General features: G+C 36.5%; 1 protein-coding gene across 6 annotated transcripts in view; it reads left to right on the forward strand.

Moving 5' to 3' along the window:
- SYK (spleen associated tyrosine kinase) overlaps positions 1-18,049 on the forward strand; it is a 58,424-nt gene that overhangs the window by 35,112 nt on the left and 5,263 nt on the right. For 3 of the 6 annotated variants that reach the window (XM_040540906.1, XM_040540909.1, XM_040540907.1), the window contains exons 4-11: positions 2,715-2,853; positions 4,307-4,388; positions 5,438-5,484; positions 7,239-7,307; positions 14,030-14,123; positions 14,788-14,965; positions 16,267-16,476; positions 16,903-17,092. In XM_040540906.1, the coding sequence (XP_040396840.1) occupies positions 2,715-2,853; positions 4,307-4,388; positions 5,438-5,484; positions 7,239-7,307; positions 14,030-14,123; positions 14,788-14,965; positions 16,267-16,476; positions 16,903-17,092 (1,009 nt within the window). The remainder of the gene's footprint in view (positions 1-2,714; positions 2,854-4,306; positions 4,389-5,437; positions 5,485-7,238; positions 7,308-14,029; positions 14,124-14,787; positions 14,966-16,266; positions 16,477-16,902; positions 17,093-18,049) is intronic. The other 3 variants (XM_040540910.1, XM_040540912.1, XM_040540911.1) reach the window with 1 other exon arrangement.

Here is an 18,049-nt window from a genome sequence, read left to right on the forward strand (position 1 = left end):
GTGCTGTATTCTGAAGAAAACAAAATGCTATTTGTGTTTTAGACATTGTCTTCTATTCTGAAAATATCTTTCCAAGTCTTACTTGCTAAGAGCAAGTCAAAGGAAGAGGAAGACAAAGCATTCTTTGCTCTCCACCGGTCAGTCAGCACAGGAAATCAACATGCTGAGAAAATACCTGCATGTCATGAAAAACCACGATGTGTTTCAAGTTGCTTTAGAGACAGTATGCAAGCTACTTTGGTTTTAGAAAAAAAACATCTCTACTTCCCTTTTCCTTTAGCCAGTGTCCTGTTCACATCTTAGGCAACAAGAAGCACTCTGCATGAAAAATAGTTGCATGAGTAGTTGAAGTAAAACGCAGTTGTAGTTCGGAGTTGAGTGAGTGAGTGAGGAGCAGAATTTAATGCTTGCTGCTGCAGTCTCTGGAGATGTGATTGCAAGTTGTAGCATTGCATCTGCAATGCCTCCCAGCACTTTAGCAAGGGTATTCTGCGGTATTTTTTTCATGGCTTTTGAAAAATTACTGAGTATATTGTAACCTTGTCGTAGTTACCCACATTATTTGGAATAAAGTAGTGCTGTTTTCTCTAGGTGATAACTGCTGATGTAAATGCTCACAGGTAATGTCAGTTTCAATGTGGAATCTGAGAACTGTTTGGCAGATATAGTTAGCCCCAGAAGTCTTTCCTCTTGCCAAAAAAAAAAAAAAAAATAAAAAAATAAAAGTTCTGAAAACCCTGTTCTCAAATCTTTCTGAGCAGCAATTTTGTCTGATAAAAAGCTGGGATTTGTCACCTGGTGTGCAATAAGCCAATCCACACACGAGGTTGAGTTATTGTTTATTTCAGAATTGTGCAAGTCTGTTTGGTTACCAGGTGGTTTCCCACAAAGGAAGGTGCACCTTAGGACTTTCCATGCAACTCTTTGTACAATCCCTTATCACTATATTTACATGTTTGTACGAGCCCCTAGCCTCAGATTGGTTACAGAACTCTCACGCTGCTGACACAACAGAATCACTCTGCGCATCCTCGAAGTGTCCCTTGCTGGGCCGGGGTCTCCCAGGCTATGGGCATGATTTTTATTAATGAGGATAGTTCACAGATAGTTCACATTAGAATACTCTTAATCTTTGTTTTTCAGCCAACTATCCACATTATGTTGATTGGTGATGTACTCAAAGGCATACATCAGGATGTTTCCATCAAGAATGGCAACATAATGGTCTTCCTGATTAGCAGTTCCTCAGTTAATCATCCTTTAGACACCTCCAAGGCCTGGGTCATCTTGCCCTTTCCTCAAAGTACATATTTTATCCCTTTCACACAAAACAGAATTAACTGGTATCACTTTGAACATTTTCTTGGGGGACATTCAAATCCAGGCATCATTGATTTGGGAACTTTAAACATTTACTGAGTTGTTCAGTTCCCCACACAGCTCTAGGAGAGAAGTGGTCAAGTGGGTTGCTCCCTAGTTTGCAATGGCTCTTAAGGCCCTGGTTCATCAGCATCATATGCTGTCAGTAAAGTGGGGACCATGATAAAGAAAAGGAGGCAATCTCAATGGAGGGTACCTTTCTGTGCACACCAGAACAGAAAATGTCTGCGTTGCCAAATCTGGGCTTTTCATAGAGGAAAAACATATATATTGCAGAAAATTTTCAGCTAACTCCACTTCTATCTCACTATCAGCAATAATTGAACACAGGCATCTCAAACTAAAACCTGCTTTCTAAACTTAGAAACCCTAGGCCAACTATGATGGAGCTCGTAGCAAGTTCCTACCTATTCTGGGTCCAGTCACTAGAAGACATTGTTCTCAGTGTGAGCTAACCCTGAGTAAGCTTTAAACAACTATGCAACACAGTGAAGGTATCTCAGACGTTGTTTCCAGATCTTCTAGAAGCAGGAGATCATGCTGGCTACCCATGAATTTTAGACGATTATTTTATATTACATTCCATGATTTCTCCCAAGTGAAATTAAGAGCAGGTCTATAACCAACTACTGTGTGAAATTTCATGTGAAATTTACATGAAATCTGCAAGAAAACATTAACATCTTTCCAGAAATTAAAAGAATTAATGATAACAGGAATGTACAAGATATTTTCATTTCCCAGGCAAACCAGAAACTGCTTCTGTGCACAAAGAAAATTTTCCTTATATTTGTATTTTCTATTACGTTCTATTTTGTTTTCTCTCCTCACTGTCATCTCTTTGTTTCAAAATTAAAGATAAACGAGAGAAATCTTATTTTAATGGAGGCACTCATCTGTTGTTTTTAATTTTAGGTCAGCTGGGGAAGAGATAGAAGTATAGCTGCTTATACATGCTGGATCCTGTCCTCAGACTTCCGTGGGCTTTGGTAGGGCTGCAGTGTAGAAGCCTTCAAGCGCTTCCTAGCTCAGAGAGCACTTTGTGCACTGCACAATGTTCTGTAGCTGCCTAGCAAAGAACTCCACGTTGTGGATTTTCTGTCATCATATGTTGACTCTTGAGATAAAAAGAGGAACTTAGGGAATTCTATCTGAAAACAAATTACACTAAGAAATAAATGAAAGGCTTAGCAAAATGTCTTCAGAAGTTGCAACACAGATTTTCCTTTGTTTTTAATTTGAAAGTTGAGAAAAGCTGATTTAAAAAAGCATCTTCAACCTAGTTACTCATTGCTAGCAAAGAATAATCCTAAAAATCTTTCTTATTCCTGCAGAATTCGAGAAAGGGACAGCAATGGTTCCTATGCCCTGTGTCTGCTCAACGATGGAAAAGTACTGCATTACCGTATTGACAGAGATAAGACAGGAAAGCTCTCCATACCAGATGGAAAAAGATTTGACACCCTCTGGCAGGTCTGTTAAGATTGAATTGCTTGGATATCTGTCATCATGTTGCAATACAACCCAGCTAGGCAGTTTGTTTTACTTTGCTGTGCGTCAACTGTCTTTGGCTAAACAGCAGCATGTTTTGGCAGTTTATTTGTCAAGTTTCCGCCTTTTTATGGCTTTCATACATGGATAAAATGTATGTTAGTGTAGAAAGCTAAGTAAGAGTAGAGTTTTTAATCATATTTAAATGTGATGTTGAAGCCTCACTGAGTTTAATATTGCTGTAATCATTATTCAATTAGCTGAACATTCTCTAAAATGGAAGACCATTTGCATTTGTAAGTGACCGTATTCAATAGTAGCTGTGCCAGGTACAGTCTTTGGCTTATGTCCTTTATAGTAATGATAAGCAGAATTCTGGGAAGCACATAGGTTTTTTGGGATGCTGCACACACACTGCATTTTTTAGCATTGAAATTCCCGACTTTGTAGACTGAATAAACATAGTTTGCTAACAGTTACTTCCAAAATATGTCTGAATTGTGGTAAAACTAAAGCAACTGAGGACTGGCTAGTTAACTATGCCATAGTTGTTAATAAAACAGAATAAAACTGGAGAAATGACTGGGTAAAGTGAAGTAAAAACCATGAAGAATTTTCTTCTTGCTTAAAACTCTATTAAGACAAATAAAGTCAGTCATAAATCTAAAATATGTGTCTTTAATTGTATATATTAACTCAGTCTTGCTTGTAAATATCCTGCATATTTCTTTTCCTGAGTCAATGGAACTTTAAAGCAACCTGCAAAACTTGCACATTTTTTGAAATTCTGTAAATTTTTCACTTGCAGACACCCACCTTCCTACCCAAATGTACCATAGCCAAAATAGCAGTCATATACCTGTGATAAAATGGCAAAAGGCATGGACAGGATAACGCAGGAACACAAATGTGCACAACTGTTGGTACTATACATTTATTAATTGTTTACATCCCATTGTGAGTCTGGAGCCCAAAGAAACCATTAAATAGGAAGATAATTCCTGCCCTAGAGTTTTGACCATCTTTAAAACAAAAACTCAAAAACAGACAAACAAACCAAACCAAACCAAACCAAACCAAAACAAAACAAAACCAACAAAGATAGAAGTCAGACGTGTAAAAAGAAGTGATTTGCTCAGAGTTACAAAGCTGGTTCATAGCAGAGTCAGGTGTGGCATGTTATATCTCACAAATCCAGTTCTTGGGTGAGGTTCCAGATTCAGCCAGGAAGTTGCTTCAGAAATATACACCTCTGATAGAGAGTAAAATAGCAGTAAAATTCTGCTGTATGCTCAGTTCATTTGCTGTAACATATATCAAATATTGTACATATGCGTGTGATTATAAGCAGACAATCTATTTAATAATACCTCTCTTACCTTTTTTTTCTCTCTCTTCTTTCTTTCTTTTTTTTTTTTTTCTCTCATTCTGTTAGTTAGTTGAGCATTATTCATACAAACCAGATGGATTATTAAGGGTTCTTACCATTCCCTGTCCACGACTTGGCTTAGAAAGTGGTGAGTTATTCCTATTATTTTGAAATGGATAAATAGCTGTGTTAAAGATGATGAAAAATTCATGCATTTTTTTGACGTGGAGGGTGTGTGGGTGCAGATTTCTGTAGATGCAATTTTAAATTTGGATTTTAAAAAAAATGAAATATTAAATTTCTAACTTTTCAAATGAGTTAAGATCTGCCAGGTCATGCAGGATAGAGTCAGATCCTGTACCTTAAGGGATGATACCACCCGCAGCTCTAAAATTAACATCAGATCCAAAATGCAGTTTACTGCTCAAAATGGCAGTCTGTTGTACTTGGCCCGTACATGCTAACAGCGTGGCTGTCCTGGCACTCCTCCTCCAGTGACCTTTACTTCAAGCGGAGACTGGCATGCCAGCAGCTCTGGCACAAGCATTTTGGTTGGGTGCAATGAGACAGGTGAGCTGCTGGTAGATGAGGACTTCCCATGCTGGTGAGCACAAGAGACAGGCAGTACAAACATTTGGTTGCACCTGATGCTGAAAAGGGGGGTCTTCAAACTGCCACCCACTCACAGTGCCTGCAGGAATTAATTTCTGGGAGGGTTAGGGGTGTCCTGACCTCCAATGTGCTCTTGGGCCTCTTTCTTTTTTAATCCCATATGTCATCTGTGTTTACACAGATGAGACCTAGTCATCTCTTCCACTGCTTGCCAGGACAAAGATGCTCCTGCCTGATCCTTGTCTGACTCTTGCTATTCCAGAAGTGGTCTTGTCTCTCTCAGGGCCCCTCTTCTGTCTTTCTGACTGGAAACCAGGGCCATGGTGTACAGATATGCCCTTACTTTTTACACTCCCATTAAGGCAATGCACATACCTTTTTTTCCGTAGCAGCAAGTAGCAGAGTGTGACTGCCCCACATTAGAGCACAAAGCCAAGAAGATGGGCCAGGAGAAATGCTGCAATATGATCTAAAAGCTAGAAAGTTGTCCCCCTATGTAATTATGTATTTATTTTTTGTAATTATTATTATTGTAGTACATTTCTAACCTTGTTCAGTATCTTTCTACATTTGATTCTTTTACAGATAATGTTGTTTTTGACACTCGGCCTCTTCCTGGAACCCCTTCAAAGGTAAGAGTAGGTGGTGATGTAGCAGTAAGTTCATTTAAGAAGCCTTACAGACACATAATACTCTAGGAATCATACAACTTGGATATTGTTGCAGTAAATTTTTTTTTAGGGATTGTTTTAGAAGTAGGTAGCAAATAAGCTTAACATTTTTGTCATACTTATTGTTTTCATCAGATTTTTGTACTGAGCTATTAAGCATTTAATTTTGTGAATTTGTTTTATATACATAATATACATGGAAATCAGTATCTTCATATATGTCTCATTGAGCATTATGTTCAAAATGCCTCATTGAACATTAACGGTCAAGTTGTTCAGTGACTCCTCACTCGGAGGAGAGATACTGCTCTGTTTAAATTGCCCATTTTGAGACTGCTGGCAGAAGCAAAATGAAGGTTCACTTTATTGAGTAAAGCCAAATATTTTCATACCTGGTGTATGCGGTTAACATCTGCCTTTGCACAATGGTTTGACTCCTTGTGCAGTGAAAATAATAATTTTCACTACCAACTGGCACTGTTGCTGTCCTTGATCAGGTTTTAAAATTACTATCAGTATATATTTGACTATCTAATACAAACATTTGAGTTAAGAACTATTACCATAAAGACAGTGGAAATGGCTGCTAGGTGAAGTGCTGGGAGTTACTCTTGTTATAAAAGTATAATATGTAGCCATGTGCTATGTTCACCACATGCAAACACTTACACCCTTACAGAATTTATTTATTGTAAAATAATAACTAAGGAGTGCCTTGGGTTTCCTTTATTCACAATTGGAAAGAGAATTTTATGAGGTAAAAGAAAATAACAGATTCAATAAGCCTTTTCAATATGCAGTTACTGAATTCTCATACAGCTATGAAGAGGGTCAAGGATTGAGGAAGTTTGTTCTTCCATCAGGAATACGGACTGCACAGCTATACTTGATGTTTTTAAACAAAGGATACCTTTCTATGTAAAATCAAATAAAGATAAGCTTGGAAAAAAATATCATTTTGATCCAATCATTAGAAAAACTATTTTTTGAGCTAAATAAAAAAAAAAAAATAATTTGAAGTGACTAAGGATGTGGATCACATTACTATTTCAACCTGACATACAGGCAAAATGCTTGCTCAATAAGTACTGCAGTTTTAATTAGGCAGGTATGATCTCTCAGTGACCACTAGAAATGCTTACTAGTCACATTTAATTAAATGAATGTACTCTTTTAAAACATAGTTGAATTTTTAAAAGTTATCTTTATACAGAACATAAGTGCACTTGAAAAATTTAAGGCCTGTTTATTTTTGTTGGAATTAATGTCAATTTGTGTGCTTTTTGCTTCAATAACCACAATGTTTGTTGTAAGACCAAGGGGTGCTTCCAACTTTGCTTTATACATTAGTCATCCTTCAACACACTAAACTTAACAACTGATTCACGTAGCTAAATATGTTTGGAAGGAGTTTAAGCTCAATAACAGAGGCAGAAGAAACATAGTGTAAAGCAACCAGGGAAGGGGCAGTCTGTGAATTAAACGCTGCTTTAAGATACATGTACAGATCCAAGGTGGTTTAAAATAACATCGTCTAAAGAAAATTTAGTGTTAAGATTTCATACACTATATTTGTTGCTTTATTTTTGTACTTAACCAGGCTCACACAAGAGAAAGGTTGGGTTATGTTCTTTTGTACTACATCTGTTTTGTAAAATACCTTCAGCAATTTTCCTGACACATTTACTGTTCCTCTTTGACATTGTGGTTTCTAGAGTTGGGCAAGAGGTGGAATTATCTCAAGACTCAAATCGTACACCTTTCCAAAGGCTGGCAGCAAAAAGGTGCCTCATACTGTCTTCTTAGGTTTTTGGTTGAGTTAAAAGGACTTACACTTAACTAATTTCACTCTTCCTTTTTCCTGTTGGCTTGCTGTTACTGAATGTGTGTCTTGAATACTAACAATCTGATTGTGAAGATTTTGTAAGCTTTCTGCTTTTTTTAGTAATCATCTGCATAACTGTAGCCTTAACTAAAGCAATAGCTTTAAAGAAGTTTAAAAAAAATGGGAGGGGAGGGGAGAGGGGGGCTATTTTCAAGTAATTTTTCACATTCCAAAATATTAGTACTGTTCTCAACATGTCTGCAAATAAAGTGTAAATGATAAAATGCTTCAGAAAACACTTATAGCAGAACAAAGTGATATTTCTAGCAGTAAATACCATTCCTAATTAGAAAATTGGCTTGGTTACTAGATTATTTCTGTGCACATTTAGGGAACAATTTGTTAATAGCAATCACAAAATGTATTCCTACAGAACTTGTGTGCACAAATCTTGTTATACATTGAAGTTTAGGCAAGTGTAAGATTTTGCAAGACCAAGCAGAATGGGAAAGTAGATGTCAGGGTGTCAAAGGGAACACAGTCCTGTACTAATGAAAGTGTTGCTGCATGGCCAGAAAATGATACTGTCCAGTAATTGGTGCAGTTGTGAAGCATGTAATTAATTATGGGCTTGCATGCTGAGAATAATATGTGTGTTCCTGTTCTATCCACGATTCTTTCATTTTATTTGTTTATTTATTTATTTATTACTGGTTGCTCTGGAACAAAAATGAGCAGGCACAAAAAGCCCTAGAGATACACTGCTGTTCAGAAAAGCTGACCTATAGTATATTTGATAATCCTGATAAAAACAACTATTCTTTTTTTATACAACTTTAGTTCACTGTTATATTAAGGTACCAGTAGCTGTTGTCATCTGCACACCCTCAAAATTATTATAGGACTCTTGCCTCATTTTTATTCTCTGTCATTTTATACAATTATATATATAATATCTGGGCATGTTCTAAAGCTATCTGGAAAAAATTGCCTTACTATCACATATTAGACAAGAGGGGTATTTTGGCTATGTTCAGAAAAGTGAGTATGGAGTCTGAAGCCTCTAGACATGGCTTTGGTCACTGCTGTCTGTTCACATGATAAAACCTGTGCTTCTGTCAGGTTGCTTTCTGCAATAAAACGCCTTTATTCTGCTTCCCAGGGAAAGCACACAGAGTACTAACTGCAGCATAGAGAGAAAAACCAATCATTTAAGGAAATAATTCAGAAATCTGTTTGGATCATAATTTTTCTTTAAGCACAAATTTCATCTTACTGACAAATTCAGACCCTAAAGAAAACAAACAAACAAACAAACAGTCCAGCTTTTAACGTTTCCAAGATTAGCCATCCGTTAGCCCCAACACAGACAGCTTACCTGACACACCTAACACCCTTACACCTGGTTACTTACATACAGCTACTTCTCTTACATCAGACAGTAAAGCATAAAATTTACACCATTATATTTTTTCTGACTTGCAAAATGTGTTGGTATTATTATTATTATTATTATTATTATTATTATTATTATTATTATTATTATTATTATTATTATTATTATTATTATTGTTATTATTATTTCACGAACTGGTTATTTGTATGTATTTTTAGCACTCTGATCAATTTTTTTTCAGCTGTTTTACTCGTGAAATCGTCATTTTAGACTATTTAAATGAACTTGTGCCACCTAGTGGTAACCTAGTTTTAGTGAAAATTCATTGAGTAGTTGGCTACCATGGTCTTTGTCATGCAGCATTTTGCTTCGCAGTTGGTTTAGCAAAATAAGATGACTTTATGGTCCTAGATATACGTTTGGTTTATTGCAAATCAGAATTACTAACGTGAAAAGAAATAATACTTGCTGTACTAATTGCCTGCATAAATACAATATTTACTATCAAATAACAGTCTTTACTATATGAATGAGACAGAAAAATGAGAGCCTTTTCATTCATATTTTAAAGCAAATGGTAAATGCATCTCATTCTCAGTGTAGCAACTGGATGCTATCATACATGCTTAGGGGTTATCCTACTGAGGCCTTAACCATACACAGAAAGTGTTATTCCTTTTACTAGAGAGTTACCTTTGACTCAGACCAAACTCTCTACCTCCTACTTTCCTCTTATTGTGAGTTACAAGGCTGCTACATCAGTAAAGTCAGTCCCTAATAAGGGAAAGAATAGCATATTTAGATTAGATTAACTGTGTATATCTGAAAATTTCAACCAATTGAAATTAAATCCTAGCTGAAAAATAAATAAAATAAAATAAAATAAAATAAAATAAAATAAAATAAAATAAAATAAAATAAAATAAAATAAAATAAAATAAAATAAATCTGTTCATGTTAAAAAATGGTCAAGGTCACAGCAGCAATCTAGTAGGAAAGCATGATATGACATCTTGCCTCACAGTTTACAAGAGTTCATACAACACGGTATCACATAATATGTGCCATTTTTAATGGGTTCCTCTAGCGGAGTCTTCATATATTATTTTTTTAGGTGTAAGAGCAAGTTCATAGTTATTTTGCCCATTCTCTGGTTCTGATAAGAATATAAGGAGTAATCCTCTAGCCTATACATGGGCTGTATTAAGGCAAAGCTCCCTTTGTCAGAAAAGACCTGCAGAATTAAACTTGCTGCTTTCAAAGCAAGGACAGAAAGGACTCTGAATTTGAACGACAGTTAAATAAAAGGCAGTTTTTGTTGTACTATTACCCAGGCCACCAGATATACAAAGATACATAACTTCTGCACCATTTCTAGACCGTGGCTCTTGACTGCAAGAGAAAAATTCCAACCTTTCTGTTAGAATATCCTGTTCAAAGGCAAGCAGGGTGCTACGTGTCACAAATACATAATTGTCAGAACTAAGGAAGAGAATGCTGCTGTTTGAGGTTTTCTGAGTGCTACACAATATTCCCAAGTTACTCGCATGAGCTGAAAAGGTGAAGCATCAAATTACAGTTCAAACAAATATTAATTATATATATATATATATATTGTTAAGCTATTTAATCGAACTGCAGCAATGGGGAATATCATTCCACACATACATATGTATTAGTTAACTAAGCTAGCCTTAATGATATGTAAGACATTATCACTCATCTTAAACATGAGAAGCTTTCTGAGAAAGAATCCGCTCAAAAGTTTGTTAAATTTGGTGTTACTGTGTCATCTACAGAGATTAATTCACAAGAATAGAAGTAAAGCACTTGTTTTTAATGCACTTTCTGAACAAGATGACCCGGTCCTTTCTGATTCTTTTGTTTTGTTCTTGAATTATAAAGGAAAGGAAATGTCTGTCTACCTCTCACATAAGGAGTCAGCTATGTCATAGTCAAAAGTATATTTTTACCAATTTTTGTGCACTGGTGAAGAGCTTCTTGTGAGACATATGAATATGGTGTATGTCAGTTTGTTTGTCCAGTGGAAAGTATGCCAGTTCATACACTGAGACCTAGATTCAGGGATATTTAACTACTTCTCTAGTGCCCAGGTAATACTAATCACATGAAAGTATATGCCCTCTGAGGTTTTTAAAGTTTGAGTTTGAGGGGCTGCCTAGTACTGTCTGAGCCTACTGAACTTCTAAGTGTTTCTGCCCCATTGTTCAGCAATAATCACATAAATCTCACTTATCAGATTTGTACAAGGTATTGCAGCAGAATTACCATCATTATATTTCTGCCTGCAGCGTTGTTACTACATCAAACAAGAATCACTTCTTGCAGCACTAAGTTCACGTCCATTTGAAAACCTGAGTTTATTACTTTAAAGGCCTTTTTCAAAGTGCTTGTATCTCATTTCTCCTAAGCTTCAGCTATAGTGACAAGTGGTGCACAAACTTTTTACTCATGTGAAAACTAGAAAGATCTGCTGACATTGTACCCTATATGGGCTTAACTTATATTCCTCATCATGTAACAGCAACCACAAACTCTAGCAAGAACTTGACCTTTTGTGGAAAGGAAAAAGGGCTACCATGCTTCATTCATTAGCCTGGAGCTACAGATGTGCTTCACATAACTGTGACAACAGAAAGATTTCAGTGTTTTAAGTGAGAGGTATGATGTGGGACATTCCAAGGCTCAGATATTCACATCACTCTTTAGGTTTATTGTCAAGGTACTCCCCAGAATGAACAGAGAACAATTGATAAGTCCTACTAAAGCTTTCAAAAAGCATATAAGTCCCAGAACAATGTGGTATCTTGGAGATGTCATTTACTGAATACTTTGCATTTCTGTCAGAAAGATTATTTTAAGGATAAAGTATGCAAAGGTATTCTTTGTAACTGTTCTGTGATCATTCCAAACTGTGATCATTCCAAAGCATTTCATAACTTTTCTTCCAGTACCTTGGAAGCTGCCACTGAAGATTCAATATCTGAGCCCCTTTCCAAATTTGTCAACATATTTTTCTCCTTTTTTGACTCTCGTTTTGAACTTCTTGGCCACTGAAGGCTTCCATAAAACCCATGCAATGTAATAATTTGCAACAGCTTCCTTTGTACATATATCTATCTAACTACAGGTATTAATGTCAACCTATATTGCTTTGTATCCACTCAGTGAGTTACTTGTTTCTAATTATCTTTTGGACTGTAAAATTATCTCCGTATAAGTACACTTAACTGCGGAAGCAAGAATACATCTAGAAAGCCATTCAGTGGAGCTAGAGACACTTCCCAGTGGTGATAGGGAATGGGTCATAGTAATTATCAGTAAGATTAAAAAACAAACAAACAAAAAAGGAGTCTTGGCATGTTCTGAAGCAATAAAGAATATATTAAATCCACAAATTAAAATGACTGTGCCCTCAGTAACTGTAATTGCATCTGATTTGATTTTCCTTTGGAAAAAAAATAGTGTTGATTGACCATAAGTATTTCCTTATATATCTGGAGATAGCATAGGGAAAAACTATCCTAAGTGTGTTCACAGTAAAACTGGTAGCCTATTGCTTGAGGGGATTAGGATTGAATTCCAATTTTAGTTCCGTTTTTTTTTTTTTTTTTTTGGTTAGTGAATTTTTTACCAAGGCATATGTCCTGTGCGTAAAATCAAGTGATTTAGGCCTTGGAAATGCAGGTCTTAACATGCAGATCTGGCAAGGTTTACCTGGCTAGGAAAACAAAATCAGGACTGAGGAGAAAGAATGGATCTTGTTCTATACCATTCGTCTCCTTATTCTTGAAGCTGGCTGGTCAGTTTTGTCCCTGACCTATCTCAGAACTGTGTCAGTAGTCTTGTGGCTTACCCTGATAATAAATGGCCTTTCAACACTGTTCCACAAGACTAAATGACTCAAGTCAGAAATGTTACCCTTACCATCTGTGATGCCACCACACTCATCCCGCTAGGTGAGAATCTTGCTGAGCGTTTGTCTCTTACTTGTGGTTTGCTGTAAAGTTTGTGTAGAAACCTCTTCTGCTTTATCCACCTGGGCAGATTACTTCATTATGATTTAATGATCTGTACATCCTGGGTCAAACAGCTGCTTCCAAGTGATAAAATGCCAATTAACTCCTAGACATTTCCCTATTTCATCTTACTTGCAAACCACAACTGTTTCAGGCAGAAACTTATACCACTGAAATCTTCAGTTATTAAAAATAATTATATACTTGAATATTTGCAAAATATCTTTATCCAGTGTTTTGCAAGTACAATGCATTTTTATTTCCTACTAGAACTGAGCAAACTCTTGCTGATCTCTGAATTTCTGGTTTTGAAGCACTCTCTTAGGAAAGTGAAGTCATTCATCACTAGAGTAAAAATTTAACATTGAGAAAGAAACATTACTGATTTGCAGAAATAATTTCTGTAATTCTCTGTTCTTAAAAGTAATGTCTCCCTGATCACAGACAGAACAAAGCAGGTTATAAATTTCACTAACCTATAGATTATTGTGTGAAATTCATCCTTCAACCAAGCAGCTACAGAACACACAGTGTTTCTTCCAGGTTCGTTTGTGTGCTCCATGAAATTCTTCTGACTAAAACAACGAAGGCAGAGGAATAATATTTGAATCAGATTTTCAAATGTAGTAGAAATTTGGTAATTTTCTCCCTCCTCAGACCAGAAAGAGCAGACAGGCTGGCCCAGAGTATCTGGTCCATGATGTTCATTCATTCAAGCCTATTAAAATAATTTCTTTTTTACCCTTGTTTCATCCAAGTTGAGACAGTCTACAACATCCACAGGAAAAACAGGGTAGGGTTTTTGTTTGTTTGTTTTCATTAGTTCTAGGAACTTCTCTACGGCCTAGATATAGTGAGAAAGAACTTGGAGGGGTAGGAAGGACAAATTAAAGGGAAATTCTTAGGACTTGCAATGTTACATGGCAGATTTGAAGACAGCATGAAAATTTAATATCTGCAGGGTAAGATTTGTGCATGACCCATTCCAGTTAATTCTCTCAGATCAAATGTTCTGAAATATTTGCAGTAACTTTTTATGCTTTAGCAGTGTATGTGTAATTTGGCCTGCATATATACTCAAGCAATAGCCTCCAGAATGAATAAGCTTTGTTTGATCCTTTTCTTACTCTCTGATTCTTATCTATGTGTCTCTTGCAATCATTATGCCATAATCCTCTGGAAAAAAAAATGCTTTTAACTTACATATATATTGCTAAACTTAATAATTCTATCTGTGTGCTACAGCTTCAGCCACCTATTGGCTCCCCATCTGATGACCAAGCAGCTTTTAATCCTTACGTGCTACAAAGGACAAGAGGTCTTATAGGAGCAGAGAAAGGTAAGCAGAGTAATTTATGCTATGAATAACGTCTGTTTCCTTATGTGAGAGGTCTTCCTTCTACCCACATTTCTTTTTTCTTGCTTATATTTCACACCATGTTGTGTATTGTTTTACTACTATCATAGCTCAAGTCTGGTAGCTGAGACTGCCAGACGTCAGCATCTGTAATAGAAGTGATTTAACAGTAATCCCTTTTTTGCATGTTGAAGTGGAGGATTATTATCTCTTTGACTCTAAAAGCTGCATCCTTACACTTCATAGAAAGAATTGTGCCCCACTGAATCCACAGTGCCAAGCTGTTGCCAAGGCTTTCTGTAAAATGTAATTAAATATTGCATTCCAAGTGAAGAATTGTCTGAGTGCTAATGGGAAGCGCTAAGAAGAAAGGCACATCTTTAACCCTTCTCCTGTCGAGGAGCCTCCTAGCAGTAACATTATGCGGTTATTCAACAGCTAGAACATGTCACCAGGTAGAGGTCACTCTATTTTTGGATGTTCTAAAGTGCCTGTGGCTGGACTGCATGTGGTTTTGTTATAATGCACTCCTAAGTCAAGCCCAAAGATGCAGTCGATAATCCTGAACATGAATGTGGTGAATATAAAACTGTGACAGCAAAATAGTCTCACATAATCTCTGATATGTTTATTCACTGAACTGCAGGTGATCAGAGAGAGGCCTTACCCATGGACACCGAGGTCTACGAAAGCCCATACGCTGATCCAGATGAAATGAAACCAAAAAATGTCACTCTTGACAGGAAATTGTTAACCCTGGAGGAAGGAGAACTTGGCTCTGGCAACTTTGGTACTGTAAAGAAAGGGTTCTATAAGATGAAAAAGTAAGTATTTATTTCCGTTTTCATGAAGTTTAATCCTTAAAATCTTTATCGCTTATCTGAGCAGAAGTAATCTTACCTTGTCATTTGGGTTGACAGATTGTACCCAAGTAATTTGGCCCAAAATTCACCAGTTTCTGTCTTTGTACATGGAAGCCCATGCACTCATTTTCTTCAGCTTGCAAACATCTCTTGGCTGCAGCATAGTCACGTCCTAGTTCTTATTTTTGTCTATAAAGTGGGGAAATGCCCATTATTACTATTTACTCTCCTCTCTGGGATAAAATAGAGTGAGAAGTCCTCTGCCTTTTCACTACACAATGTATGGGCAGTCATACTACTCCTTGTCTTTCACAACTGCAGTCTCTCTAAGAGAAATTGTGTAGAGTGTCATGCACAGTTTACCTGGAGCAAATGGATTTTCACCTAAAATAATTACGATAAATACCTGTTTCATGAAGCTGGAGGGTTGATTTTCAAGTAGACAGAACGTGTTGTGTCCTCCCTTATCATGCAATTTCTGTAGGAACAGACCCTGTTTAAACTGGCAGAAGTGGGAGCACCTGACTGTTTGTGCATTTTCATAATAAAATGTTATCAGTATGTTGTTTAAGTGCATGGACTGATTATGTATACACTTTTACCATTCAGAACTGGAGGCATTTCTTTAACTGAGATTTTCAGAGCCAAGAAGAATTTTTCATTTTCCAGTTCAGTCTGAGGGGATTTGAAGGGCTCTGGTGCCAGCTTGTGTATTTGCTAACCTTGTTTCACAGCATTTGTTCGTATTTGAGCTCTGCCATCTCATCAGTGATTTTTTCATGTATATGAGCTGTAGGTTGCAGGAGCAGGCTTAGTTTCTCTGTAGGTCAGAACACTGCCTTGGGGCTTTCCAATGCTGCATATTCTAGTCTCACCCCCAAAACACCTCAGTGCTGAGAAAGGCCCTTATAGTTTTTCTTCTGGGAGCTCTTTAGTAAATCTTTCCACTAGTCCTGGTCTTTTTATTAGTTGAGACTAGCCAGAATGGACAAGATAATACTGTTAGGTACATTTATTTCAAAGCTTGTCTAGACCTTTTATAACTACTTTTAATTTTCTTTCTATTCTCTTTCTTTTGCTTAGCTGTCCTCTGAGCATTCGATAGTTATTCCCATTACAATCAGTTTCTTTTCTGTCTTAATGTTCAATTCTGTTTTTTGTCACATTTTGTACTGTGTGCAGAGGAGGATCAGTTGACGATTATGTACGTTTGCACACAGATTTTTCAGCAACTAATCCCAGAGTTGGATTCTTCTTTGTAGGGGTGCCAAGCCAGTGGCTGTAAAAATTCTTAAGAATGAGAGTAATGATCCAGCCATAAAGGATGAATTACTGAGAGAAGCAAATGTAATGCAGCAACTGGATAACCCATATATTGTCCGAATGATAGGCATATGTGAAGCTGAGGCCTGGATGTTAGTAATGGAAATGGCTGAACTTGGGCCACTGAACAAATTTTTGCAAAAAAATAGGTATGTAAGCTTTGATTCCTTTTCATAGCATTTATCCAAAAGGGGGAAAACAGACAGGTCTGTTTTGTCTTTAAATTCAGGGACATTTTACATTGAAATGCCGTTTATCTAATAATTATTGTAGTTACTCTTCACCTAGACATAAATGTCTTGCAGATGTCTCCAAACTGTCAAACCTTTCTGGTAAAATAGTGCATTCTGAATAAATTAAAGAATTTTCAGACATTCTTCAATTGCTCATTTATTGATATGTTCACATATTGTCTTGTTCAGGACATGCTTATGCTACCTGTTCTAATTAAAGCTTACCTAAACATAAATGGATCACATTGCTAGTATGATGTGAGGAAGTTCATAGACAGAATTTGTGTTAGAACTTGAAAAATCATGAAAATGAACTCTTAAAGATTCAATTATGATTTCCAGACATGTCACGGAAAAGAATATAACAGAGCTGGTACATCAGGTTTCCATGGGGATGAAATACCTGGAGGAGAATAACTTTGTGCATAGGGATCTGGCTGCAAGGAACGTGCTATTAGTCACCCAACATTATGCCAAAATCAGTGACTTTGGACTTTCTAAGGCTCTTAGCGCTGATGAAAATTATTACAAGGTAAGGTTTACGTAAGATACCAAAGCTGTGTATTTGTGTATTAACATACCTTAATGAGATTATTTTCAGATTAAGTGCAGTTGTTTTTAAGAGTTGAAAATAAGAAATGCTATGTGTCATTTATTGTTTCACTGTCTGCTAGTAGGTCATGGATTTTTTAAATGAGTGATCAACGTTAAGAGATAGGGAGGGAAAAGATAATCCCTTACATAGTTGCTTCTTTTATTTACTGTCAGTAAATTTGTCATTAGAGGGTAGAAATATTCTGTAGAAATTAGATATTTCCTTCCATAAAAGGGGGAAAAAGTCTTTGTTGCACGTACGAATTTAGTACGTGGTTTTCACCATGTCCAAGGAAAATATAGGCTAGCACACTGTGTAACTAACAGAATTGGATTGGGGGATTTTGTTGAAGGAGTATAGTTGGTAAGCAATCATTGGATATAAGAAATGTTTGTTCAGATTAGTTTTAAATTATTTGGATCTTTGTACAGCTAAAGAGACTGAAATAACTACCACATCTAATGAGGTAAAAACATCCTTGGGAGATGAATATTCTACATGTCTACATATTCTTTTCTGATATATTGCTCTTAAAGTTAAAATTATTTATTTTTGCCTGTTTCCTTTCATCAGTAAGTCAGACTATGAAACACTGCAGAGAAGGAGCAAGCACATACTGCCTTCTGATGACCTTCCTATGGGAACAGTAACTGCTGCCAGAAAAGGCAGTAACATCACTGCCACTAGCCTAGCTTGTCAGAGGTTTGAGATCTGGTATCAAAGGCCCATTCCTTTTACAACTTCACAAAATACAGCGGGATTATATTACCAGATCTAGCATTGTGCTGGTATGGTTTGACACTTGCATTGTTGTAACACAGTGTTATGGCATAATTTAAGCAAATTGCAGCTTGCAGCTGCTTTGAAACAAAATATTGACTTCAGCTAAAAAGA

Source organism: Cygnus olor, chromosome Z, assembly GCF_009769625.2.
Source record: "Cygnus olor isolate bCygOlo1 chromosome Z, bCygOlo1.pri.v2, whole genome shotgun sequence".
NCBI classification, from domain to species: Eukaryota; Metazoa; Chordata; class Aves; order Anseriformes; family Anatidae; genus Cygnus; species Cygnus olor.